At 50.5% G+C, this 26276-nt stretch overlaps 13 protein-coding genes across 13 annotated transcripts; 9 read left to right on the top strand and 4 right to left on the bottom strand.

The window, feature by feature from the left end:
• Positions 1-258: 258 nt before the first annotated feature.
• Aspvir_007059 (uncharacterized protein) lies at positions 259-1074 on the top strand (the record flags this gene model as incomplete). Its single annotated transcript, XM_043270244.1, has 1 exon — positions 259-1074. The coding sequence occupies one exon, from the start codon at positions 259-261 to the stop codon at positions 1072-1074; it is 816 nt and encodes a 271-aa protein (XP_043126179.1).
• Positions 1075-2167: 1093 nt separating this feature from the next.
• Positions 2168-3381, top strand: Aspvir_007058 (glycoside hydrolase family 28 protein; the record flags this gene model as incomplete). The annotated part of the gene is made up of 3 exons (XM_043270243.1): positions 2168-2395; positions 2451-2870; positions 2923-3381. 3 exons carry the CDS (start codon positions 2168-2170, stop codon positions 3379-3381), a joined length of 1107 nt encoding a protein of 368 aa, XP_043126178.1.
• Positions 3382-4680: 1299 nt separating this feature from the next.
• On the top strand, positions 4681-6182 carry Aspvir_007057 (CRAL-TRIO domain-containing protein; the record flags this gene model as incomplete). The annotated part of the gene is made up of 3 exons (XM_043270242.1): positions 4681-5415; positions 5464-5605; positions 5653-6182. The coding sequence occupies 3 exons, from the start codon at positions 4681-4683 to the stop codon at positions 6180-6182; spliced, it is 1407 nt and encodes a 468-aa protein (XP_043126177.1).
• Positions 6183-8337: 2155 nt separating this feature from the next.
• On the top strand, positions 8338-11780 carry Aspvir_007056 (putative ubiquitin conjugating enzyme; the record flags this gene model as incomplete). The annotated part of the gene is made up of 2 exons (XM_043270241.1): positions 8338-8500; positions 8554-11780. The coding sequence occupies 2 exons, from the start codon at positions 8338-8340 to the stop codon at positions 11778-11780; spliced, it is 3390 nt and encodes a 1129-aa protein (XP_043126176.1).
• A 348-nt stretch (positions 11781-12128) lies between these two features.
• On the top strand, positions 12129-12668 carry Aspvir_007055 (GNAT family N-acetyltransferase; the record flags this gene model as incomplete). Its single annotated transcript, XM_043270240.1, has 1 exon — positions 12129-12668. One exon carries the CDS (start codon positions 12129-12131, stop codon positions 12666-12668), a length of 540 nt encoding a protein of 179 aa, XP_043126175.1.
• A 1981-nt stretch (positions 12669-14649) lies between these two features.
• Positions 14650-15654, bottom strand: Aspvir_007054 (ketopantoate reductase family protein; the record flags this gene model as incomplete). The annotated part of the gene is made up of 1 exon (XM_043270239.1): positions 14650-15654. The coding sequence occupies one exon, from the start codon at positions 15652-15654 to the stop codon at positions 14650-14652; it is 1005 nt and encodes a 334-aa protein (XP_043126174.1).
• A 209-nt stretch (positions 15655-15863) lies between these two features.
• Aspvir_007053 (uncharacterized protein) lies at positions 15864-17789 on the top strand (the record flags this gene model as incomplete). Its single annotated transcript, XM_043270238.1, has 1 exon — positions 15864-17789. The coding sequence occupies one exon, from the start codon at positions 15864-15866 to the stop codon at positions 17787-17789; it is 1926 nt and encodes a 641-aa protein (XP_043126173.1).
• An 888-nt stretch (positions 17790-18677) lies between these two features.
• Positions 18678-19600, top strand: Aspvir_007052 (oxidase ustYa family protein; the record flags this gene model as incomplete). Its single annotated transcript, XM_043270237.1, has 4 exons — positions 18678-18921; positions 18966-19091; positions 19139-19275; positions 19322-19600. The coding sequence occupies 4 exons, from the start codon at positions 18678-18680 to the stop codon at positions 19598-19600; spliced, it is 786 nt and encodes a 261-aa protein (XP_043126172.1).
• A 439-nt stretch (positions 19601-20039) lies between these two features.
• Positions 20040-20475, top strand: Aspvir_007051 (uncharacterized protein; the record flags this gene model as incomplete). The annotated part of the gene is made up of 2 exons (XM_043270236.1): positions 20040-20138; positions 20194-20475. The coding sequence occupies 2 exons, from the start codon at positions 20040-20042 to the stop codon at positions 20473-20475; spliced, it is 381 nt and encodes a 126-aa protein (XP_043126171.1).
• A 248-nt stretch (positions 20476-20723) lies between these two features.
• On the top strand, positions 20724-22148 carry Aspvir_007050 (uncharacterized protein; the record flags this gene model as incomplete). The annotated part of the gene is made up of 5 exons (XM_043270235.1): positions 20724-20733; positions 20759-21017; positions 21222-21310; positions 21376-21700; positions 21755-22148. 5 exons carry the CDS (start codon positions 20724-20726, stop codon positions 22146-22148), a joined length of 1077 nt encoding a protein of 358 aa, XP_043126170.1.
• Positions 22149-22241: 93 nt separating this feature from the next.
• Aspvir_007049 (uncharacterized protein) lies at positions 22242-22886 on the bottom strand (the record flags this gene model as incomplete). The annotated part of the gene is made up of 1 exon (XM_043270234.1): positions 22242-22886. One exon carries the CDS (start codon positions 22884-22886, stop codon positions 22242-22244), a length of 645 nt encoding a protein of 214 aa, XP_043126169.1.
• A 988-nt stretch (positions 22887-23874) lies between these two features.
• Positions 23875-25320, bottom strand: Aspvir_007048 (uncharacterized protein; the record flags this gene model as incomplete). Its single annotated transcript, XM_043270233.1, has 3 exons — positions 23875-24082; positions 24153-24297; positions 25059-25320. The coding sequence occupies 3 exons, from the start codon at positions 25318-25320 to the stop codon at positions 23875-23877; spliced, it is 615 nt and encodes a 204-aa protein (XP_043126168.1).
• Positions 25321-25763: 443 nt separating this feature from the next.
• Aspvir_007047 (uncharacterized protein) lies at positions 25764-26156 on the bottom strand (the record flags this gene model as incomplete). The annotated part of the gene is made up of 2 exons (XM_043270232.1): positions 25764-25941; positions 25999-26156. The coding sequence occupies 2 exons, from the start codon at positions 26154-26156 to the stop codon at positions 25764-25766; spliced, it is 336 nt and encodes a 111-aa protein (XP_043126167.1).
• Positions 26157-26276: the final 120 nt, after the last annotated feature.

The following is a 26276-nucleotide window of genomic DNA, read 5'->3' as shown; positions in this document are numbered from 1 at the left end:
ACAAGTGTTTTGAGCAGCCAGTCATCACTGTTGTCCAATTTCAAGGTGATATATCCCTATCCCGTTGTGGTCCTTGTTGAAGGAGACCCAGGCCAGCCAATGAAGCCGACAAGAAACTGCATCATAAGGCAAATACCTAATGAGGGAACACGTGTTGATGGATCTAGATCAACAAATAAGAACATTTCCCCATGTCAAATTCGAATATGGCTTCGTTCATGAAGGATGGCATTTTTCTCCACTCCTTTTACTTAAAAAATGTCTACGCCATTCCTAGACACTGAAGGCAATCCGATATCCAAGGACCAGCTCCTTGGGTACGGTCGGTCTGGATTAGTCATCCTCCAAAAGGGCGTCGCCGTAAAAATGCCTTTAAGATACCTGCAAAGCTCGGACGACGAGGTGAACTTAAACACCAGTGTCATTCAGAGGGAGCAAGAGGTTTATCAGCGTCTCGAGCAATGTGAAGGTGTTTTACCGTGTCTCAGCTTCTCTCCCACAACTATCCAACTTCCCTTTATGAGAAATGGGGATCTCCGCTCCTATTTATCAGAGAATCGGCCACCTAAATCTCGCCAGCTTTCATGGTTCCGACAGATGGCTCAAGCTCTATCTCATATACACAGCCGTTCAGTCATTGTTGCAGATATTGCTTGCCGAAATATCCTCCTTGATTCCGATCTCAACATCAAATTTTGCGACTTTACCGAATCGACAATAATGCCTCTTCATACCAATATGGAAACAGCTGATGACAATGGATATTCGATTCAGACTGATATCGGACAATTGGGCGCTGTTATGTACGAGGTTGTGACCGGAAAACCCTGCAAGTTCGATCTCCACGAAAATCATGCTTCCCGAGCCACATGGCCGCGGAGGGAAACCTTCCCTAGCACAAAAGACATCTGGATCGGGTCAATAATTGAGAAATGCTGGACTCAAGGTGCCTATCAGAGCTCAACTCGTCTAGTCGAAGCGTTGGATGCTGTCGTTTTGGAAAATGAGAACCAGGGGAGTTCATGCGTGGTCTCAAGCAAAGGCATTTTCGTAGCTGGGTTGGGATTGGAGTGATGGCGGTAGCGGCAGTCACTCCTTATTACTGCTCCTGGGGGCATCATACATGGCCGCGTCATCCGGCAACATGAGACTTTATGCATGACTCCTCTCATGGCATGAGTCTAGCCGTTCTTCCAGACAAGCATAAAAGATCTAGACAGGTCTTGCCTGTATCCCCTGCGCAAGTCTCGTCATGTTATTGGTGCATGTAATTTTATGCGTGGATCAACATCCATGTTCAACACACTGAATCATACTGAAATAGCTGACTCGGAATTTCGACCAACTCATGAGTAGTGTGCATGCCTGCTCCAACAGCACTGCGCGGCACTTAATCTATGGATATTGCGGGTGGATGCGTGCTATATACCTGACGAATGTTATGACTGCCGATCATCACTATAATCCCCTGAATAGACATCGGTTCCACCGTTCAGGAAGAGAATGAGCACGCGGTACTTGTGACATTGCATCCATACTCTCGGCGAGAGAAGTAATATGAAAACGTCTACTAGGTCTTTGAAAAGAGCTGTCACTTTTAAGCTTCCTGCTGAAATGCCGAGCATTTGTGTGTTACGAAGGCTGATAGTAACGACAAGGATTTCAAGAGCACACTGCAATGGATTAATCTATGCTCAAGGAAAATATGGAATGAAATCCCAACAGACTAGTGCGGCACCAAACCTCCCTCTGGCCCATCCACCGCACTATTCATGACTAGCAGTGGAGCATTTTGACATCCCGCACCACGTTCTACCTCCTTGATGACGACGATCCCCAGACCAAGCATCCTCCTGACCCGGCTCACCTCCGATAGCCGTTCGAGGTTGATGAACTTTGCAATTTCCACCAATGATCCTCGTGTTGCAGATATTCATGTACCGGCTTAGCCGGAGCTAGGTTGGAGCCAAGTTTGTCGACGCTTAGTTTCTGTGATACGTGCTGGATGTCAATGGGTATATAAGGGAGTGGTACCATGAATCATGGATTCACTTAGCAAGCTGTAACATCCAAGCGGTCCTTCCTTTCTTTCCTACCTGTTGACCAGATTCATCCTTACCGACCAAAATCTGTTCTGTTGATCGGAACTTTCATTCATTCATTCATCATGCGTTCTGTTGAGCTCCTTGGCCTGGCTGCGCTGGGCTCCCTCGTTGCTGCTGCCCCTGCTCCGTCTCGCGTGTCGGATCTGACCAAGAGGTCTTCGACCTGTACCTTCACTGCGGCCTCCCAGGCCACCGAGAGCGCCTCTGGTTGCTCCGAGATTGTCCTGGACAACATCGAGGTTCCTGCCGGTGAGACACTGGATCTGTCTGATGTCGACGATGGAACTACCGTGCGTTGCTGCCGTCGCTATCTCCCTGCCATAGCCACTAGATTAATCCCCGCAGATCGTCTTCGAAGGCACCACCAGCTTCGGCTACGAGGAGTGGAGCGGCCCCCTGATCCGGTTCGGCGGCAAGGACATCACCGTCAAGCAGAACTCCGGCGCTGTGATTGACGCTGACGGCTCCCGCTGGTGGGACGGCGAGGGCACCAACGGCGGCAAGACCAAGCCCAAGTTCATGTACGCGCACAGCCTCGAGGACTCGACCATCACCGGGCTCTCCATCAAGAACACCCCCGTGCAGGCCATCAGTGTCCAGGCAACCAACCTCTACCTGATCGACATCACCATCGACAACTCGGACGGCGATGACAACGGCGGGCACAACACGGACGGGTTCGATATCAGCGAGAGTACCGGGGTGTACATCCGCGGCGCGACCGTCAAGAACCAGGATGACTGCATTGCCATCAACTCGGGCGAGGTGTGCTCCCCGGCCTTTTTTGCACGCTGCCGTTGAAGCTAATTGCCTCCAGAACATTGAATTCTCCGGCGGCACCTGCTCCGGCGGCCATGGTCTCTCCATCGGCTCGGTCGGCGGGCGCGACGACAACACTGTCAAGAACGTCACCATCACCGACTCCACCGTGACCGACTCGGCCAACGGCGTCCGCATCAAGACCGTGTACGACGCTACCGGCTCCGTCAGCGAGGTCACCTACTCCAACATCAAGCTCTCCGGTATCACCGATTATGGTATCGTCATCGAGCAGGACTACGAGAACGGCAGCCCGACCGGTACCCCTACCACTGGTGTTCCGATCAGCGACCTGACCATCGACGGTGTCACTGGTACTGTCGAGTCTGATGCCGTCGAGGTATACATTCTCTGTGGGAACGGCAGCTGCAGTGACTGGACCTGGGAGGGTGTGGACATCACTGGCGGCGAGACGAGCTCCGAGTGCGAGAATGTTCCCTCGGGTGCTTCTTGCTAGGAGCCTTTCGGATGAACAGTAGCGTTAACCTGTTGGTTCAGTGACAACTGAGATAGTGTAATATCAGAAATTCCGATGCAATGCATGCACTCCAAGTTCGATAGGCAAGTCCAGGCATTCGCTGCTCAAAGACTTAAAGTTGAAACTCTTAAGAGGTCCTTGAATTCAAACATGTCGCTGTAAGTAAACCCGATCTGACAACGATGTCCCAGCCGGTGGTCACAAAGCAGATGAAACCGAGGAGTCGACACAACTATACCATCACGGGGCAGGGCAAATGATGCATCCCTGAGACTGAACTACCCAAGAACCGTGGTGGCAAGGATGTGCATGCACCGTAGTCAATCTGGAGTCTATCGCACTCCATTCCCAAACGAGTAATATTTCATTCCTGGATGCGTTTGAAGGCTGAGAAATAATGATGAATCTCAAACAGTCTGTCTGAGGGCCAATCAGCTGCTCTGTAAACTCGCAGTGCATTCCGCTAAGAGTCTAGCTGCGTCCGCTTTCCAGCAAGTTAGTGTAGTTAGCATCTACGGTACTCCAAGCGTGGAATTTTGCGGACTTGTGGATCGCTCCAATTTGTGGTCAATGGTACCTATGTTATTGCCGATGGGTCGAGTTATTCAATATCAAATCGGAATTGGTCGCGCCATGTCAAACCACAAAATATTTGGTTGATGTCGGCGATCAGCAGTTGGGGAATCATCGTGAATGCGGGGGTAGTTGACTCCGGGGTAGATTGAAACAATATTGAGGGTCATTCAGTCGAATTCCAGGGCTATGGAATTGAATCTGAGGACAGGCTGTTGTAGGTAAGCACCAGATTCCGCGGGTTGCGCATACACGGAGCGGAGATATTATGCATATGCTGGGAGTCAAGGGATGGGACATAGATTGCTGGGAGCTGGAACCAAGGGAAGCATGCACGCGTCATATCAAGGATCCTCGCTAGCACATGGAGGCTCCGAAGATACTAACAATGTATTAAGCCTAGGTTCGATCCATGCGTTGGGACTTGAAATTGGGAATTTGAGTTGAGATGAACTTGACAAGCCATGGCGTGGATCCACAATCGCGGGGATGGATCAACGTTCCTGAACTTTCGTAGCGCTTATTGTGGCATTATGTGAGACTGTCTCCCCCAATAATGGACGTGTAGAACCGAGGTATGCCGATCCATGCGGGGGACTTTCATATGCCCTGTGCGCAATAAGGCTGGTCTGGATTAATATATAGCGTCGACCCAGCTTGACCATCCAGACCGCCAGACATTCTTCTGAGACCTGGCTTGAGACAATGGCGTCCACGAACATCCCCGAAGGATTCCTCGGAAATCTCACCACAGACCAACAGAAGAAACTCGAGCAGTTATGGACTATCATCTTGAGTCTGTCCGACGCCCTGACATCCACCACAACAGACACAAATGAGTCTCAGCACCGACGCAACTCCTCCCTCGCTCGGACAAACACGAGCGCCTCAAAGGGCAGCACCGCCACTACCCCCGCTTGCTCTGCTCAAGTCTCTCAGCACCTCCAGGGGCTCGGGCTGCACGCCCCTGAAATCAAACAAGTGCAACACATCCGGACCCAGATTACACCCGAGGAAATTCGAGATGGACTCCTGAGCACCACGAAGCACGATCACCCAGATGTGCTGCTGCTGCGCTTCCTGCGCGCGCGCAAGTGGGACGTCAACAAGGCCTTCGTCATGATGCTGGATGCCATCCTGTGGCGCATGAAGGAGTTCCACGTCGACGAAGAAGTCATCGCCAAGGGCGAGCTGCATGCGCTCAAGGCGTCGCGCGACACCTCCAACGCTGTTGCCGCAAAGAATGGCAAGGACTTTCTGGCGCAGATGCGTATGGGAAAGGCGTACGTGCACGGTGTCGATAAGCTGGGCCGGCCCATCGTCGTGATCCGGGTCAAGCTGCATAAGCCCGGTGCGCAGAGCGAAGAGACATTGAATCAATTTATTATCCACGTTATCGAGTCCGTGCGGCTGTTGCTGGTGCCGCCGGCGGAGACTGCTGTAAGCGAACCACGTTCGGTTTTGGCTGGACAAAACTGACGAGTGCAGGCTGTTGTCTTCGACATGACCGGATTCGGTCTCTCGAACATGGAATATCCGCCCGTCAAGTTCATCATTAAATGCTTTGAAGCAAACTACCCCGAGTCACTGGGGGTGCTGCTCATTCACAACGCACCATGGGTGTTCTCAGGTACGTTCGTTCGCTATTGCAGGAAGAGCATCGACTGACGAGACCAGGTATCTGGCGCCTCATCAAAGGCTGGATGGATCCCGTCATTGTCTCCAAGATCCACTTCACCAGGACCATTGCCGATATGGAGAAGTTCATTCCCCGCGACCAGATCGTCAAGGAACTCGGCGGGTCCGAGGACTGGACGTACGAGTACGTGGAGCCAGACGAGAACGAGAATGACCGCATGGAAGACACAACCGCGCGTGATGCTCTGCTGGCCCAACGCGCCAGCATCGGCGACGAGCTACTCAACGCCACCTCCAAGTGGGTCACGGCCATCAAGAACAAGGACGAGGAGGAGACGGCAGCTGCCAAGGCTCATCGGGATGAGTTGATTGAGCAGTTGCGGTCGAATCACTGGCAGCTAGACCCGTACGTGCGTAGTCGGAACTATCTGGACCGAACGGGGGTGATCAAGGATGGAGGTAAGATCGACTTCTACCCCAAGAGTCAACCTCAGTCGGATGTTGAGGTGGCCAAGGTCGTGGAGGTCGAGCATGTGGAACAGACTCAGGCGCAGGTTGTTAATGTCTGATTCGTTTCCTTTCTGTATGACTTGTGTCTTCGATATACCAGTTTCGTAGCTTTATCTTTAGAACATGCCGCCCTTTCTTCATAACCGCTCACCAAGCTCTTTGCATCGTAGCAGTTGTCTAAGATGCAATTTCAGGTTTCACTCAGACAGACACAAGCCCAAATACCTTAGTCCTAGCAGCTCCGTCAGGCTGGAGAGTGTAAGACCTTCGGACTAGACCAACTTACCCTGATCACCCCGAGAATCCCGCAGCTTCATCCGTGAAGTCCTACTATCGTTCCCATAAACTGCCCACTCTTCGTTAAATTAATTGCGAGACATGGCTAACCTCGAGAAGTAACTTAGCTCTTGAGGTCATGAACAAGTAGCTCAATTTAATTGTAGCGAGTAGCCGGGCTCTATTGGGGGTTCAAGGTACCCAGTGGACTGCATATCCACTTTGTTCTCATACAAAGCATCTATCACGCAATCAGCATGAGACCCTGTTGATCTCTGATTTCAGCTAAGCGATATTACCTTGCTTTTTCCTTATATTTATCTCAGTGCACTGACTCCACCAGCGACCAATTATCTATATCCTAACCTCTTTAGTGAATGGTTAGGTTAACTAAGCCACCTTATCAAATCAAGAATGTCTTCATTTTATACCGCGGAAACCCCCGAACGGGTGAAGAAAGCCCAAGTAAGTATCGTATCTCAAGATCAGATACAGACCTTCTACCATAGCAACGTATCGATCTTGCCCCTCCTCTACCATGGACCCCGCGAAAACGGGCTATAGCTAACTTCACAAAGGGCCTACACCTCATAACTTCTCTAACCCCAAACGGAAGAAAAGTCCATGTTCTCCTCAAAGAACTCAAGGACGCCTACAGCCTTGAATGTACGACCAGTCTGATTGACCTCGACAAAAACGAACAGAAAAAAGACTGGTTTCTCAGACTGAATCCCAATGGTGCCTCTTTTCTCTTTCATATATGTACACTTCATTTTCCAGAATCAAGACTCATAAAAAATTAATTCAGGGCGCATCCCAATCTTAGTCGACAACAATACATCTCCACCGCACGTAGTCATGGAATCATCCGCTAAACTTTTGTACCTGGTCAATCTGGCCGACGAAAACAATCTGTTCTGGTTTTCGGATCCGATCGAGCAAAGCGAGGCATTTCAATGGCTAATATTCTGGCATGCTTCGGCGCAACCCAATCAAGCGCAATATAATTTTTTTCGGAATAATGCAGACCAAAGCCCTCGTGAGTGCTACCTTGGAGCGTCCACATGTGCTTGCTGAGAAAATCTAGACGCAGCGGATCGCTTCAAGCGGGAAGTGCTGCGGGTTTACGATGTACTTTGGTAGTCTGCCTTGCGTTTCTAAATATCTTCTGGGTTACATTGACTAGAAGCCCCACACCAACAAGAAGTGTTTTTATCCGTGACTGGACCCATAATAGCAAACACAAGCTGTCTGAATTCCACTTTGCTTCCAAGACTGGAGCAACCACCTTAAAACTCTAAAGTAGCCCTTTGCATAGTCAGGATGGATTAGCATCTCAAGGGCCATGATTCATGTGAAGTGGCCCTGATATGCTGTGGCAGCCTGAGGCAGAACTACACCAGACGAGGATGGATTCTTGGAGCTGGCGATATCGAGCCACTTTCTTTGTATACCATCAGGAGACAAACTTCAAACTCTTTTTGTCCAAATGATGCACGGTGGGCTGTTCCTGGGAAGAGTAAATGTTTCAGAGTCAAATGGAAATGACTGATGAGCCGTCGAACCAACAGAGACAAGTTGACAACCCAACTCGATGAAGTAGATGGAGATATAGAACTGAAAAGAATGACGCAATTCCCTGAGATGCTACCAGAGTCTTTCATTGCGCAGATGTAAGACCACTCAGGATAGAAATGGCAATACCATGGTTGTGACAGAGGGAAAACTAGGTATCCTTGACCGCTGCAGCCTGGACAACCGTCTAAGGCAGCCCAACCTCACCTCTGGTTCTTGACTGACTTTTCTCTCACTACAACACATCGGCAAACTCCAACGTCAACCACATTTTACCATCACCTTGATCAAATCAGCGACATATCCCCAAATACAGAAGCTCATATATTGCGAATTGCAGGCTTCCCTTCTGCACGAGGCATCATGCCTCGCAAAGACTTTCAAAGAGCCCTGACTAGTGCAAAAGAACCAGGCAGATTCCCTCATCTGAATGGTGTCAGAGCAGGAGACCATGATGGCTCTATCACTTTTACTTTCACTGATGCCTCAACTGGGGCCAGGATTGATTTCCAAGCCATACTATCAGGTAAGGTTTCTTCAGGACCTTCTCATGACCGGGACCAACTGACATCTCGGTAGATACACAAGACTACCCCGAAAACCACACGTACTTTGTCTTCACCACGTCCGAAGATCCTCCTTCAAGAATCGCTACAGTTCTAGAAAATTCTCAGTCCAGATTTTCGGGGGTTTCACTTGAGGATTTCCTGACTTATATCGACGAGCTCGTCCAAGATGCGCTGCGGCAACCGGATAATGAAGCTGATGACGATGAGGAGGTGGGCTATGAGGTTGACGAGACTGACTTTGATGACGACGACGACGACTGGGATATGGAAGATGAACCGGCATCTGCCATTTCGGAGACAGACGAAAAGGATCTATTGAAAACCCTGCGCTGCGACCTTCGCACCGTGAAAAATGCGGGTCTCAAAGTGGGTTATCTGGGAACACTGACAGGAGCTATTATCGTATCAGTCTCCTGTCGCATCGGTAGACTAGGCATATCTGATGAGACCATGAAAGCATGGAATGTTCGGGCTTCGGAATACCTTGTTCTGCTCATTCGTTATCCAGGGACCTATGCGCATTTTCAGAAGCTGCTGGCGCTCGGAAATGCAAAGTACTCGGCAGTCCAGTTCCACGTCGGATTATGTGACTCTTACAAGCCAACTGGCGAAGACGCCATCCGAGCCTTTCAAGGGGATGTTTCACTGCCGGAAGAAGGCCTAACAGGGACCGCCCGATTGAGACCACTGTTCATCGAGCAACCGCTGGATTCGCTCCTGAACGAGAGATTCCTCCGGATTATGGAACTGCGATATCATTTGGGCCTGTCATGGACCGGTGCTGAGCTTTACATTCAACAAAATCAGGGCAGGAAGCCAGAGGGTGGCGCTCTAGCGGACGAGTATTTTCAGCCAGACACCTGGAGTGTCTCCGCGCCGGCCCTATTCCAAGATGACCATATAGGTCAAGGCCTTGGACCTGATAAACTCTCCCTACCGTTGATAGCGATGCAGTTCACTCTTCGCCACTTTGTCAAGTGTACGGAATTCTGCCTGGTCTGCCATTGCAAAATCCGCGACAGTTTTGAAGCAATCAAGCCGTACGTTTGCTCCAACGGTTTGTGTTTGTTCCAATACATGGCGCTCGGCATGGGTCCAAGCTTAGAGCATGAGATTCAATTCCAACCCAGTGTTGTTGATTTGCTCATCAGTTTGACATATGCTCGGGCAGTATCCGGTCGGCTCACGGATCTCCCCACAGGCCTAGGTCTCAAGGTCCCAGGAGTCCTAAACATGAATAGGCTTGACGAGATCGAACGTCATCTGACAAAGCCAAAGGACAAAAATACTTCTCGGGTTCCAACCTGCTACAGTGGCAACCTGGTCCCTGCAACAATGGCCTGTCGCATGGATAAGCACACGCCTCTGAAACCTGGAGACTGGGTGGTCATTTTTCAGACAGGAACGGATTTGAAGGACGGGCCCTGGCATTGTCGAGTACAGGCCATTTATGTAGGTACTTGTGAGGTACAGCTCGTACAGCTCTCCTCTCCGGTCGTGAAGGGGCAGCAGCTCTCAGCATCCGAACTTCTGCCTGGCCCGTCACACGTCAAATTCATAGTTTACGAGAGGAATTTCGATGACCTTGACGTCAACGATAAAAGAGCTGCGGTCAGACTGCTCCTCGATACTCTCCCCAATGTCGATAAGATGAAAGCCTTCCTTGCGGACTCCGATAACAAAAAGCTGGCTGCTTGGAGGGATGTCATTTCCCCGGCAGCACTTGATGTGTTGCGCTGGGTCGTTGCGTCAAACCGCTCCTTTATCCTAGAGGACGATACCACGCATTCCGATCATCGAGTGACTGGAATGGAGTCATACAAGCAGTTTCGGCTTGTGCAAGGGGCCCCAGACAAAGAGCAGCGCTTCAGAGCCGCCGTGGCCGCTAACGCTGCCATTACCAAGACCGATTACCCGACCATCTTTGCCTGGCACGGAAGTCCAGTGTGCAACTGGCACAGTATTCTCAGAGAAGGCCTGCACTTCAAAGAGATGGCACACGGACGCGCCTATGGGGATGGGGTTTACCTGTCTAATCACTTCCATACGTCCGTGGGGTACACGGGCGAAGGACTCGAATATTCCTGGCCTCAGAGCAATTTGAAAATCAGGATGCTGGTCTCGCTAAACGAGCTGGTCAACGCGCCAACTCAGTTCAAAAATACCAATCCGCATTACGTGGTAACTCAGCTGGACTGGATACAGCCGAGATATCTCTTCGTCAAATGCCAAGGTGCAGGGCCTAGCGATGGTACAGCATATCTAAAACCATCAGCCATGTACAAACAGGATCCGAAGTATACAGCCCAGGGGCCAAGTGGAACTCCAATCTACATTCCGATCTCTGCTCTCAACAGCCAGAGAAGAAATAGCTTGGGGGTTATTATCCGAACCAAATCTGACCTTGGCATATCCTCATCTCCTGGAAGAAAGAAGCGAAAGCTGGATGCCGATAAGATGCCTACCCCTAACGACTCGAAAAACAACATAGTGTTAGAGGAAGATGACGTTGTTAGTGTGGCCACAGCATTCGACGATCTTCAGATCCTTCTCTCCGAAGACGAGGGCGAGGTAGAGGAGCCCCCGACAGTCAAGCCGTCCAAGGACAGCGTGAAGAGTGACTTCAAACCCGGAACTCTTAAAAAGGAATCACTTCCCTTGCTCACTCCTCCCCAATACGCAACCACACCAGCGACCAAAGTCCTACAACAACATCTCCGAGCCACACTTAAAGTCCAAGCTCGAGAGCCCCTTCACGACCTAGGCTGGTACATTGACCCAGACTTTATAACCACAGTATACCAGTGGATCGTGGAGCTGCACAGCTTCGACCCCAAACTCCCGCTTGCAAAAGACCTCAAGAAATCTAACATGACAAGCGTCGTGCTCGAACTTCGCTTCCCACCCAGCTTCCCTATGTCTCCGCCATTTGTCCGCGTGATCCGGCCGCGGTTCCTGGAGTTTGCCAATGGCGGTGGTGGGCACGTCACCGCCGGCGGGGCCATGTGTATGGAGCTCTTGACCAATTCAGGCTGGCTCCCGACGGCATCTATCGAGAGCGTGTTGCTGCAGGTCCGAATGGCGATTACTAACACCGAACCTCGTCCTGCGCGTCTGGCGCTGAACCGGTCTCGCACGGACTATTCGGTTGGCGAGGCGGTTGAAGCGTACAAGAGGGCATGCCTGGCGCATGGATGGCAGATTCCGGAGGATATTCAGCGGCTTTCGTGGGCTTAATAAGTTTAATATTTTATGGGACAAAAGACCTATTTATGAACGCAACGCGAGACGAATCCACTGTTCAGTTCTTGACGATTGTACTGATATCTTGGCTTTGCTTGCTTTCCATAGTCCAAGAATCTAGTATGACTCAAACTATCTAGAACTGGCGCATGCTCGTATTTGATTGGTGATTATTGTAGTGTTGCCTAGGTAGGACCAGCCAACAGTGGGTACGTTGACCCTATATAACAGCCATATCTCCTCATTTGCTGCCTGCGACTGACAATACTAAACAATCACTAAAACAATACAACCTGCAACAGCATCTTCCAGTATACTCAAGCAAAAACACCACGAATCACAATGGCCACTACTCCACTTACGAACGAGATTTCAATCCGCCTCGCATGTCAAGAAGACATACCACGGATCAACACCATCGAAACTTCTGCAGCCCAGCTCTTCCGCACCGTGGATCTCGCCTGGATCGCCGACTCCCCACCCCTTGACACGGGAACACTGCGCTCAATGATCGCGCAGCAGAACGTATGGGTCGCAGTGACCGCGGACAACACAGCAGTGGGATTTATCGCCGTGCAAGAACTAGACGGAATGTTGTACATCGCCGAGATGGATGTCCATGAAGAATGGCAGAGGAGGGGCGTTGCGCGGATGATGCTTGAGCAGGTGGAAGGGCAGGCGAGAGGCAGGGGATACGAGTATCTTTCTCTCACGACGTATCGGGATTTGGAGTTTAATGGACGGTTCTATGCCAGGATGGGGTTTGAGGAGGTGGATGTGGACATCGCTGGTGAGGGACATCAACGGGAGTTGGAGGAGCAGGTGCAGTGTGGTCATGATAGGGCTAGGAGATGTGTGATGCGGAAGAGAGTCGCAGCGTAGTTAATAAAATTGGCGTATGTTATAGAGGAGGAGGTCTCTGTTGGTTTACCTATCGCGCGAGGAGTCCTAATCTACACTAGGCCTTGGATACCTTCGACTGTCGACTACTGTTCCATATACACTGCAAGAAAAGCATCTATACATTTGCCTCAACCCTTGATCCCGTTGCGCCTTCATCCACAGGCAGAAGGGTCTTCCTCTCGCATTGCGAGGCAGTGAATAACATCATCACGCGGAGCACGGATGCAGTGCGGTCGGTGGACGCATAGATCGACAATTGCATGCCCGTGGACTGAGCAGGCGATTTCGCCCGGGCAGCCCTTTCGTTGGTTATTAGCCTCGGGAGTCTCTCCTTCTATGTGTGCCGGGTTGAAGCAGTTGCGGTTGTTGCAGAGATGCGATGCCTGCATGCCCGCAGGAACATCCTGTCCATGGCCTGCGACGTATGCAATAATATGCATAGAGAATGCTGTTTGCGCATTGCGCCCGCTCCGACCGAGGTTCTGGGTCTGCTTTCTGAGACCAGAGCGCTCCGGTCCCAAGACCTAATAAGAGAACTCTTCCCAGGACCCCCCGCAGATGTCTCCGCGTTCAGTTACATTGCAGTGGCAATCCACATCCAGGTGCCAGAATGTTAACAGGCTTCTCTTGCGGCACATGGCGCACAAGGGCACCTTTTAAACGGAACTTCCCTACGCATACCTTAGCGATCAGCGATGAGCAGTGGCTCTCCTGCTGCAGAACTAGACGCGGGCAAATTCAAGGAGCGACTCGTCTCTCGTTCACAAAAGCACCCTTTAACACCTTCTCCGACAAAAGGCGAATTGTCAAAACCTTCGGTGCTTTAACAGACCATGCGTTGTATCTTTCAAAGATCCACGTCATGAGTAGTTCGCGGTCTATCCAAGCGACTATCAACCTTGCAGACGCCGGCCTTGACGACGCCAGGATCTGTTGGCGAATGCCATCGGAAGATTCCTGTCTATGACGCTGTCTTGCTCGAGATCGGTAGCAGCGCGGCGCCCAACAAGCATCGCGAAATCCAATCGAATCTTGTATCTCCATTGAGGATCTCAACGTGTTGCACCCGAATAGCGGGGGACAGGAGGTTTCTAGTGGAAACCACATCAACCCTTCTGCTGACCCTCCAAATCAATAGTGTCCCGGCGTTCCCTTCCCTTGACTCGCATTGAGTGATTAAGAAGGATTGGCGAGTTCCTCCAACTACCCTCATGGCGTGAAAGTCGACATTGGTATTAACCCTTTTCCGGATGATGCCCGTAGTCTCGAAGAAGTCTTGGACTCTTCATCGCTCGTAGCACCGAAGTGTCTTCACCCATGGAATATAGGTCCCAGAGCTGCGCCGTGTCCTCAAGGTTGTCGACGAATTTATGATCATACCCAACGCCGTCGATGTTGCACGGTGACGTATTCGAACCGCTCGTTATCTACCGAATGTCGGTGTCAGAGACAATTTTCAACTCGAGGCCGAAAGGTGAGATTCCCCAGTATGGAGTCTCCCTCGGGTTGGATAGGTGGAAACACACGTTTAGATACACCCGCTAGCGATCGAAAGTAAGAGGAAACGGATGGAACAACGAGGACTGCACACGACGAAACAGGGCATTAAATTACAAGAAATGCCATCATTTTGTGTTAGCCAACCATAGTTCCTGGCACAATGCACGGAGAGTTGCAAGAGAAGAATTGTAAGATTGTAGATGCTAAGCATCCCAGGAAAAGTGAGGTAAGAGATCATGGAGAGACTAGGATAGTGGCCCCAAATTGCGTACTGTGTGCATTCTTTTTCTAATTCACTTCTGGGTTTACAGCATGTAGGTGTGAATGTCTACAAACAGACACAAAGCTAACATCTCATTGGTAAAATCAGAATACTACCTACCTGTCTGCTACAATACCCCATGTCTGTTCAACAAAATGTATCATTGACTATACTCTAATCTCACCAGAATCTAAATAATCAATGCGATGAATTCCGGGCCAACGCTTCATATCTTCCCTTTGCCAATGCATACACTGTTTCCAACCGGGGCATGCTCACTGCATGTTTCCGAGCCAGTCTCACCGTGTTCCCGACAATCGCTTCGACTTCAAATAATCGACCCTGCTTGATATCCTGCAGCATACTTGGATCGCGACCCGTTCCTGCTTCCGCCCGACGTGTTGCTGTTTGAAGCCGAACTCTCGCCGCCTCCTCATCCACCCCGGGGATACCCACCTGCTTCGCCAATGCCACGATTTCCATCATAATTCCCCAGACAAGTTCAAATGCGAAGGGCTCGGAGCTGAGGAGAAAGTCACCGTCCGAGCACATGCTCAGCGCGCAGATAGGATTCCACGACGCGTTGACGAGCAGCTTGGTCCACCGCGCGATTTGGATGTCGTCGTGAAGTTTGGCCTCGCCGCCGCCTTGATTCATGAGGTCAACGAGCTTGCTGGCTGCTGCCTTGTGTGTAGCGGGTGCATTGGCTGGATATGTTCCCAGTTCCAACAGGTTCAGCATTTCTGGGTAGTCGATGACGCCGGGACTAGTTTGGGTGGTTGGGAGGTAGACGACACCACTGAGGACGGGATTCTCCGGGAATTCGTCTGCGATATCCTTCTCAATCTCTATGCCATTCTGTGCGAGGACGATGGCAGTCGCTGGACGGCCCATAATGGCCGGTCTGATCAGATCTGCTACTGACGGCTTACTGCCGGGGAAGCATTTCGTGGTCACCAGGACGTAATCATATACAGTATCTTTTGGGCATTCAGCAATACTGCGAACGATGTGATCGGGCCGATATGTGATATTGCCGAATCGAACGCTTGTCAGAGTAAATCCCTTCTCCTTGACGACGTCGTAGTTGGACCGACACACGGCTGTCACGGTGCATCCAGCGCGTTGCAGTTGGAGCAAATGAATGGCGCCAACGCTGCCGGCCCCAAACAGCAGAATATGAGGTTGAGGTTTTGATGGCATGGCTGAGGTGACGATGAGAAACTTTGGGGGCCGTTATATTCGGTTGACGATCATTGGGGGAAGTTGCAAAGTCGGTGAGTCAAATTTATTCCCGTTCTTGGTGGGGTTGATTATTTATCTCATTCTCGGGCCTCTCAGTCTCAGCTCAACACGAGGGCAGCTCTGCTTTCTCATCTCATCCACCCTCCTTATCCCTCCGAAATGCCACAATGTCTTTTCAGGCCCTTCCTCCAGAGATCATTTCCTTTGTTGTTCGCTTCCTTGCTGACTTCCATCCTCTCAGTGTCTTTCGCCTGCTCCGAGTCGACAAGCGATGCTTCGCATTAGCTCTGCCAGTAGCAAAGTCACTTGTCTTCCATACAGCCCGCTTGCAATTATTTGACCGTGAACGCGTTGATGATCGGGTGGCGACGGTCTGCGCCAAGTTGCAAAAGGCTGATGCCTTTCCTTATGTTAGGCGGCTGATCATCGAGGGCTTTTTCATGACCAATTGCCCTCCATGTGAGTATCATGACTTGTGTTTTCCACCCCGAGTCACGCGTTTCTCACGCCTGAGTTGCGATCCGCGAGATTCGTATGAGTTTGAAGAGGAGCTCGACGGCACGGGAGAGCTCGACGCCACGGAGGATGCATATGTCCGCGACACTGGCATTGACGATGAATGTTGGGAAAGTGTCGCGGAGTTGATTAAGAGACTCCCTGCCCTTGACAACCTTCACCATTTGCACTACGAACAGTTCCCCCCTTGCCTCCTTCAGGCATTGCATCAACACCGACCCAAATGTAGACTGCATTTGCATTCATTCGTGCTGCAGAGTATATGGGAGCCTACAGTTGAGGAACATGAATATTGTCTCGTCACCTCGCCGTCTTTGCATAGTATCACTCCCTACTACGACACATCGACACCAGAAGGTATCTGGCAGAAACAAAGCTTCGTGCGAATCCTAGGCCTCGCCCCCAACTTGAAAGCGATATATCCAAGGGCAAAAGATGGTCCCTACATTGCGTCAGGAGCCGGAATGGCCAAATTGACACGAAACCCAGGCGACAATCATCCAGCCGCAATAGAATGTCTTCGAGTCAAACAAACCTACTACCCCATGGTTGCCGCTGCACTGGAGCAATGGGCTCCGTACATTGATTTCTCCACCGTGCAGATTCTTGACCTGGGATCATTCATGCACATAGCAGCTCTCTCAGCCTGGGCAGACCATCTTCATTTCCCGGCCCTTCGAACGCTGCGCTTGTTCCTTGGTACTACAGAGGGCGGAGCTGAACAAGCACCCGTATTTTACTCGCAAGCAGCAAGATTTCTTCAGAGTCTGCCCTCGCTATCAGAGATACACCTGATTGCATGGCATTCACAGCTGTCGATAGGGACGTTGGTGAAACACCACGGACCACGTTTGCGCAAGCTTTCTGTGACTGGTCTGCCTTGGCAATGCTTCACCGAGCACGATATCCTCCAGCTCGGCAGATATTGTCCTCTACTGCAGAAGATGAGCATCCCTATCCGTCGTACCCAGGGAGACGCTCGGGAAGTAGCTCTCTATAAGGCCTTGGGCACAATCAGAAACTTGAAGTTCCTCGACCTGGCATTGGACGTATCTGATCCGACCTTGTACCGGCGCGCTCCCATCGATCCGGTCTGGGACGATTTTGACAACCAATACACCGAAGATGATCTCGGAGGCATCAACCAGGGCCGCGACAGACAAATCCGGAAATTGCTGGTCAATGCTCTCATTGACGAACCTCTTGCGTCCTCGATCTTCGAGGTCATTTCGGCCGCAAAGTCCCACGACGCACCACTCCTTGAACGGCTGACCTTGTCAATAAAAGAGCAGGCTATCGCGTACCATCTTCCTCAATCTGAGTTCTCCTACCTTGTGAGGTTTTTCGCTTCGCAGTGGACCATCGAGCGCGATATCCGCTACGAGCACCGGGACAGATTCGAAGCGCGGATTTCTCAGAATTCCAACTTTCAGTTTTCTCACAACGATGATGTGTTCCCATGGGTTGCAAAGGTGTTTTTGCAAATTTGGCCTATCACACAAGATGGAAACAGCTCTAACATTAGGTATTGGGACGTTTGGAAAAGTTTTCCTCTGGCTATAGATGAGACGCAATGAGATCAATGGGAGAGGCAAGTGTATATAGCGTTATTTCATAATATACCAAGTCATGCTAGAAGTCAAGAGTAGGGTACAAAGTCTGGTACGCGGTGGTTCGAGATTTGCTGCCCACTGGGACAAAGTGTCGCGATCAGAATTACACAATTGGATGTCATTGCTGCCTGAGGACAGAGGTCATGATATCTCTACAGTATCATCAAGTCTAGTTGATTGCTTATCCTGAAGAACAATAGATATTACGTCTACGCGTTAGTGGCAATCACACATACAAGAAGGGTCCCCCCTATCTAGACGCACCTACGCATCAGAAACAAGATTTGCTAGAGAATTCAGATGAAATAGTATATCTAATGATGCGACTTCAGTCATAGATAAGTGTATAGGATGGAAATCAACGGCAAGGTCATCCGAACACCGCGATAGATATATGGAGTGGGTGTCGACATGGTGACTAATGTCAGGGCTTGTACACTTAATCTGTCAATAGGCCTCATTCACTCAGTACAAATTGTGCCTTTGTCCAATACTTAAATATCAGCATTTTATCTCTGTATACTATCACTCATCACTAAAGCAGTATGTCCGGCAGTTGCCATACCATGTAATGACCAGCTAACTCCTAAGGGAAAGACACCTCCGCCATCGAGAACAAAGAAATCCTCAACAGCCTTCTGCCAAGAGGCCCAGACACAGCACAGAGCCAATCATATTAAATTCCTATTGATGACCTTTCATGGCTAGTCCGAGGTCCAGAATTACGTTTCTTTTCTAGTGTAGTAATTAAATCATGTGGCATACAGATATATTGTGCCGAACGCCACGGGCGTCGCAATATCACTCCATCGTTTCATCCTAAGCTGCTTCATGAGTTAGCTAATTATCCAAATGTTTCTGAAGCACTATCGAGGTTCCGTCCATAGCGATGCCGATGATAGAGAGGCACTCATAAATGAAAAGCGATCCGAATACCTGCATGAAGCAGTTCCTTTCGGTGCCGGAGAGTATCACCGGCTCCGGAAAATCATCGCTATTCAATACATCCTTATAGTCTCGCTTTTAGTCTTCGCTATTGGAGCTGGGATTGCAGTCTGGACGGATCCAGGACTAGAAATACCTGATATGGTTTACTGTAAGCAGCTCGCCACTCTGCAAGTCACAGCTAATGAGCCCTAGCTCCTGCTCAAGACGTCCTCAGATACAAGAACATCGTCTTCAACCCCGGCTGGGGAGATCGAAAGTCAATCTACATGGGTCCGCCATCGGAAGAGAACAATAGAGCATGGGATGATCTCCACGTTGGTATGTCATTCTTCAGTCGCACCGTTAGGCTTAGACTGAGTCTTCAGCGCCGGCGATGGTCAAGATTCCTGCAAGCGATGCAGCGAAATTGGTTAACAAGACTGTCCCGATTCCTGGAAATTCGGGGAACAGTTCGGGGTACTATTTAATTGGACTTGATGTCTTTCATCAGTTGCACTGTTTGGTATTACTCTCTCTGTTGAGCTGGTGAATCAATCTGACATACGCAGGATATGCTCCGCAAAGTACTCTGGGGTGTTGATATGCATCACGCCAATGACGAGGAGGCAATGCATCACCTTGACCACTGTATCGAAATGATCCGTCAAAGTCTCATGTGTTCAGCCGATATCACCGTCGATGTGTGGGCGTGGAATGAAGAAAAGCAGATGGTCACTGTGAGGGCGGATAATATGCACACTTGTCGGGACTTTGAGGCTATTCGGCAGTGGGCGCTTGAGAGACCGGCAGGAGAATTTGATCGGACGATACATTTGGTGGATTCTTGATGGTGTTAGCGTCATCTGCTGACAGTGTATACTTGTATTTGGGATGCTCATGCTCCTATGCTCTATAATATGACTTAAGTCCAGTTCGTGATGTGACGGTCCAGTCTTCGTAGGAACTTACCAATCGTGGCACACAGACTGGATTGGTCAGTGTTTGATCAGTGGCTCAACTGCAGCTGATGCACGCGTTAGTGCTTACAAAGGGTGAATTCCCTGGGTTTCCCTCCAATACCCCTCCTCGTATTTAAGCCTTCGAGGAATGCTCATCCCATAGGCAGACTGTGGCCATAGCGTCGATGCTCCAGCCTCGTGATGGCTGTGCTAATAAGCCTGGGTCATCCCCAGGCTACGACATTACCATCAACATCATGCTATAATCATCAAGCAACTCTCAAATATACAACCATCCAGTCGATCTTGCTCCAGACAAGTGATCAATATGAATCGACCAAAAGCTCCTGAAGAGGCAGCACCTGCCTACCATGAACTATTCGACACGGAATCTATCAATCAACCGACAGCGACATCTTCCAGGACGGTAAGCGTTTCTCTAACCGCTTGATGTAGATAAACTCTTGGACTGACTATCTCAGCATCAATACGCTGCTGTCCCCCATAATGACCTGGACGAAAATGCAAACACCGCCAGCCATCACGATGTAGAGTCTCACCCTCAAGAGTCGTCGAATCCTCTTGCGCAGCCAGACCCCACAAAGCCACACTTCCACTGCGAGACGTGCGACCGCCAGCTCGAGCGCCGAGAGAGAAGGGAGAAAGAGAGTGTATGCTGTCGGATGGTTGCGCTGGTGTTTATTGTGGCCATTATCTTTTTGACGTTGCTGGGGATTGTGATCGTTGCGCGGACGGGGAGATAAATGGATCGATGTGAACTATAAGAGCTGGACCCTTGGGATCAATACCTCTGGAATGGAAGAGAAGGTGTTATTGATCGATGGTTATGTGGATGACTTGCGCGTGTTCTGAACTCAAATTATTATCTGTTCTGGCGATGACGTCTACACTCTTACTAACGCCTCCCTCCTACAACCATCGAAGAAGAAATCCCTAATCAATCTTTCTGCGTAAAAGTATCATCGAGGAAACTGCCGTCTCGTTAAAGACCATGTCTGAAGGTAAGCATCTCTGCAAGGCTCATAGTATGGCCCGCTGATGTTGAAGACGCACAAACTTCCCACCACACCGGGTTCATGGACCGGATGCTCGGTCATGGACACCACGGCAACGAACAAGAGCAAATGGATCAAAATGAACAACATGACCAGCAGCCTGGTGTACAGCCTCAGCAGGGTGCACAAGCCAATCCACCTGTCAAGGAAGGCGAGAGGGAAAGAGTCAAAGACTACGTGGACGAAGAGCGGAAGCTAATGCAGGAGGGAGACACATACGCTGGACTCATGTAGGCTCTTCTATGTAAGAAGTGTGTACCATGCTTAGTGCATTCAGTGCCATGGAGTTATGCTGGTCGCCATTCTATCTTGAATATCAAGTGAATTCGTCTGTTGGCAGTAAGGTTCCCAAGTACAAAGCAGTAGAGAAGAATCTCACATCTCGTCAAACTTATCTTTCTCTGTATATCTTGTCTACACTTGTTAATCATAAGCAAGCCCTTCTGGTATCTTTATCCATACGAGGCCGTCGTGGCGCTGTTGTTCCCGTCATGGAATTACGGGCAGCAAAACAACGCAGAAAGTACGTTGACCGTTCATACTGAGTACATTTTGAGGCTTCTTTGTTAATGTTTGGAGACTGCGCAGGCGACTTTGCCTACGACGGTGGCATCTCCAAGTCGTCGGGGGTGATCTACTCGACCAGCAATGACCTCGCAAAATTCGCCACGGCGATCCCGAACTCACGCTCTTACCGCCAGCCAACAAACGTAGACGGACGAAACCGTCTCGCACACGGCGGACCTGCAGTATTCCGTCGGTCGACCGTGGGAGATAAGCATGCCAAGTTTGGCGGGGTCCCAAATCTATACATCAAGCTCGGTGATTCAGAGAACTACGGCAGTTTCCTTGTCCTGGTTCCTGATTTTGACGCTGGGTTTAGTATCATCGGGGCCAGCGCGTTACCAACGCGGTCGAACGCGACGGGTTTTCTGGCGGATCAATTATCCCTGCGCTGATGGAGCAGGTTGCGTCTGAAGCGAGGACGAATTGCGGGGAAGTACACGACCGATCGATTGAACTCCTCTCTGGCGCTGGCTTTTAGTTCTTCTGTAAATCCCGGCTTGTCAGTTACCTCGTTGGTCAGCAACGGGACGGATCTCATGCCGTTGCTGGGTATATTACTCGGGAATGAGAACTCCAGACTCGTGCCGACGATTGTGTCGGAGATTGCCAAGCAGGTGGCCTTTAGGGCATATACAGCTACACAGCAAAAGTCCAGAGGTCTATTCCAGAAGGATTTTGACGTGGATGACTGGCTGGTCGTCGGGGATACACGGCTAGACTCCTGGAAGAGTTTGTATTCGAAGTGGATGCGCAGGGGAAGGCGAGCAAGGTGCAATTGCCAGCTTGGAATGTAACTCTTCATAGAAAGCTGTCTGTTGTCTGTTCATACTTCATCAAGCATACATGCGATTTTTCACTTCCCATTTCATCTAATACGGAATATTCGATCAAGAAACCCACTCATAAGACAACACCGGAATGGTAAACTCCTCCGCCGTGCACGTCGCATTGAAAAACGCATCATGCACACACTCGAGCTCAAACTCCGTCTCCCCAGAGTACGAAATCTTACTCCCATTGTTGCAGGTCAGCGCATGCCCCTGCCCAAGCACATACTCCATCCGCCCAATGGAAGTCTCGTAATTCGAGCTCCCGTAGAACGAGACAATGCGCCCGAGCCCGCGGTCCGCGTAGCCGCAGTTGCTCTCCCCGTTGCCGATATCGTGCACCCGGTACCCGATGTACTGGTCGTGGCACTGCAGGCCATCCGTGAAATCGATGTCGAGTGTCTCGAGTGGGCCGTAGCCCCAGGGATGGTAGTTTGGCATGCCGGTCCAGCAGAGGTGCACCCAGGAGCCGTTGCAGGTGGCCTGGTTGGGCTCGCACCACCCGCCGGAGCCGGCGCAGAGGCAGCCGTAGGCGTCGATGTCGGCTTGGTTGTGCACGCAATCTAGACTGTGGGAGCCGTTGTACCACTGGAAGTTGCTTACGGTCCAGGTGGGGAGGGGGCAGCCATCGGGGGGTGTGATGGACTGGGTGAGGGCGGTGGAGGTGAGGGCCAGAAGGCCGGTGAGGAGAGTGACTATGGTCATTTTGATGGTAGGATGCGTTGGCAGTTGATGATTATGGAAAGAGGAGGAGAGGAGGGGCCATACTTATATACTCGTAGATTTGTGCACAGACTGGAAGCAGCGGAATGTAACCTGGTGACATGGCAGGACGATCTGATTCAACAATGACCTGATCGTCGATACAGGACATGGTGCATGATTGAATCTGACTCGGTTCTTCATCGCTTCTGCAATCTGGGGCCACCGGACATGGAATCGCCAATCAGCGGTAGATATTTCAGACACTAGTTAAGACATGTCTTGAATTGACTTCAATAATTGGTACAACACATGCCGATTTCTTACTACTTCTTACTCAATCCTTAGGCCTCCCATCCCCCTCCATTAAAATCGGGGCAAACACATTTAAATCTCACGGGTGGAGCTTATGATGCTTATTTTAGCCAGACATGCAGTAATGCATTGACCAATTATGCATCCGTATCACATTGTGACATTGGAATATCATTCTTTCAGGTCCCATGTAGGCTTACGGGATGATGCCACTGTCTTGTTAGCAGGTCGGAACTTCAAATGTTTATGATACTCTGAATAAGGGCAACTGCTGAGGGAGCTATAGTATTAAGTTTGGACATGGTATCAATTAAAATCCAATACCGCTAGCTAAAAGGTGTCCGGACGATGTACTCCTAGTCTATGGATTACATATCACTGTTGTGCTGGTATACGCTGTGGCATCGGCTAAGAGAGAGGAAGACCTTGTAAGAAGCCGGTAGTCCCGGGAAATATCTCCCATCGCTGCATGATGACCTTTGTAGATAGTGCGAATAGTAATAGACGCATGGACCACTTCTTAATACGCTTGTCTCAGGAGGCTGCGCAATCGATCCTCATGCCATCCAGTGACAGGGAGTCTGAAGAGGACATAATCTTCAGGACGAGTTTATTTCAAGACAATGGCTGGCTTCCCGTATAAAAAGGTGTTTTCGCAAGGGTGGGTTCCTTGTAGTCATGTCGTCGTCCATGTATCGAGCAACTTGGGCTTCTCAAGGATATCCTCGTCCAGTTCACGGAGGCCCCTCTTGTCCCAGTCAGCAGTCCTTTTTGCTGTTTCACGCGCAGTCTTCGCAACCCTTCCAACCTCCGCCCAGAGGTCCCTGTCTTTGGCTCTGTGATCTTCGAACTCTGTCGACTTTCTCTTCTGCTTCCCAAACCATCTGAATTTGCGCATCTTGCACTTCTCTTTGTAATATCACTTGCTCCCCCCGGTCCCTGCAGAGTTCATACTTTTCTTTCGGGGTTCTGCACCGCTCCTTCGTAACCACGGGGGTCCTCATGGGCGCAGGACCCGCGCCTGCTCGACCACATGGGTGATTAAGCCCCATATGGTCTCGCTGTCGCCAGCCCAATTCAGCTCTCTGCTGAGATACGTCTATACAACATCAGTAAAAAAACGGTGACAGTTTTCAGCATACAATGCGCGTACAGTGCCATTGTCGTCAATGCGGAGGGAAAAAAAGTCGTGCCCGTCATGTCATCATTAAAGAAGACCTTCTTCGATCGCCTCCTCGATCACACTAGCCCCGCTGTACTGCGAGAGTTGCGAGTCTTGTCTGGTCAACTGCCGGGTTGGTGGCCGTGAACCAGAGGTAACAGACTGGGTGGCCCTCCACCTAGGCTGTTGACTCGCCCACCCTTCAGGGTCATCACTAGGCAGCAGTAGACATTATAGCGAGGAGCTCGGATGCAGCGGGTTTATGTGTACCTAGATCAATCAATATGTGGCCACGGACTGGGCAGGCAATCAGACCCAGGCAACCCTTTCATTTGGTTGTTCCTCTCAGCATTCTCTCTGACGAAGTGCGACTGGTTAAAGCATTTCCGGTTTTCACAGAGATGCGATATATGCATACCATTAGGGACATCATGCCCGTGGTGTGCAACATATGCAAAGGAAAGCAACCTGGGTATTGCGCCCGGTATAGTGTTGTCTACCATTAGGTTTCTAAAAACCTGGCCATAGCCATCGGTGTTTACCGAGCCGCGAAAATTCCAACAGGCCGCGTACGCATCGTCGCCGTACCCTAGACCTCAGTGTGCTGCTGATGCAGCAATTTTCTTCTCCAATGAATTATCACTTGAGGGGTCAGCAATGCCTTTCTCCTATGTGTCAGGGGGTTAGGCTTGACATACTCATATAACAAAGGCATTCATCCCCAAGCCTCTTTGCCTCTAGAGCAACAAGGTTGGTCCCCATGCCGTTTTTGTCCCCCTCGTGCCAAACAGCAAAATCTACCTTGCCATTGAGATTACGGACAATGTTGTCCACCTTCACAAGGAGCGACAAGCGTGTCTCCTGGTCCAGAAACACAATGTCCGGATTCTTCGGGTCCCGGACCTCCCCTTCATCGTCCCCGTTGTACCCAGACTGCTCACAGATGGCTTCTATGAGCATAAGGCTGAATGGTCTTGCCTTGTGGTCGACTTGACCACGTTCGACTCCGCCAGTGGACGACAAATCAAAGCGCCTTCATTCAATCTGGGTCGGCCCACCCCCGCAGATAATTTCATATCTCTCGCGGGCTCCGTCGCGAGGAAAGGGGTGGACATGTAACGTCGACTATCTATAACATCTTTGTTGACGGGAGTGTGGAAGACGTGGGGGAATGCTGGGTTCCTCTGAGGTTTGCCTTTGGCCTTCTTGCCACCCTGGATTTGCTTCCAAAAAGAAAGCCAACAACTTCCATCCATGGAGGGCGTCATACGAATCCAAGTTGATCTGCTCGGCGGTCAGATTGGTCCGGGGAAGAGGGTTTGCTTCGCCCTCATCAGCTGCACGACGTACCAGAGCACAGTGAGCTCCGGTAGCTGGCTCGCTTTGACTGAAAGTGTTAGTATCTAGTTAGTTGGTCTGTCGTCCTCGTCCCCAGTCCTCGTCCCTTGAATTTGGCTTTGGCCTTGGCATTGAGATGTCTTTTTTGGGCGCCGTCTGGGGTCGTTGAAAGCCAACGACCAAATCTCATACTGTTCCCCGGTCCCGTCGTGAGGGAAAGGGAGGGCATGCGACGTTGAGTAACTATGACAGAAAGTGTTAGTATCTGTTACCAACATCAACCGTGGTGATGGAATTTACCGTCGCTTTATACGCATCACTGCCCAGTATCCCAAAACACCAAAAACTACTATAGCAGCCGCGCCGCCAACTCCAATGCCAAAAAGCATTGGCATATCTTTGGCTGCAAATGTGGCAGCGAGTGGCGCATTGCCGACGCTCACGGTGTCGTTCGACATGGCGGAATATTTCAAACTCACCATATTTACGGGAGATAACCTCACCTAGCACTCCGACAAAAGGTCTCAGTCGGTTGCCGACCTCTCCGCCGATTTGTCTGGGAATCTTTTCGAAAATAG

Source organism: Aspergillus viridinutans, assembly GCF_018404265.1.
Source record: "Aspergillus viridinutans IFM 47045 DNA, scaffold_5, whole genome shotgun sequence".
In the NCBI taxonomy this organism is placed as follows: Eukaryota; Fungi; Ascomycota; class Eurotiomycetes; order Eurotiales; family Aspergillaceae; genus Aspergillus; species Aspergillus viridinutans.
This window is presented reverse-complemented; position numbering and strand designations above follow the sequence as displayed.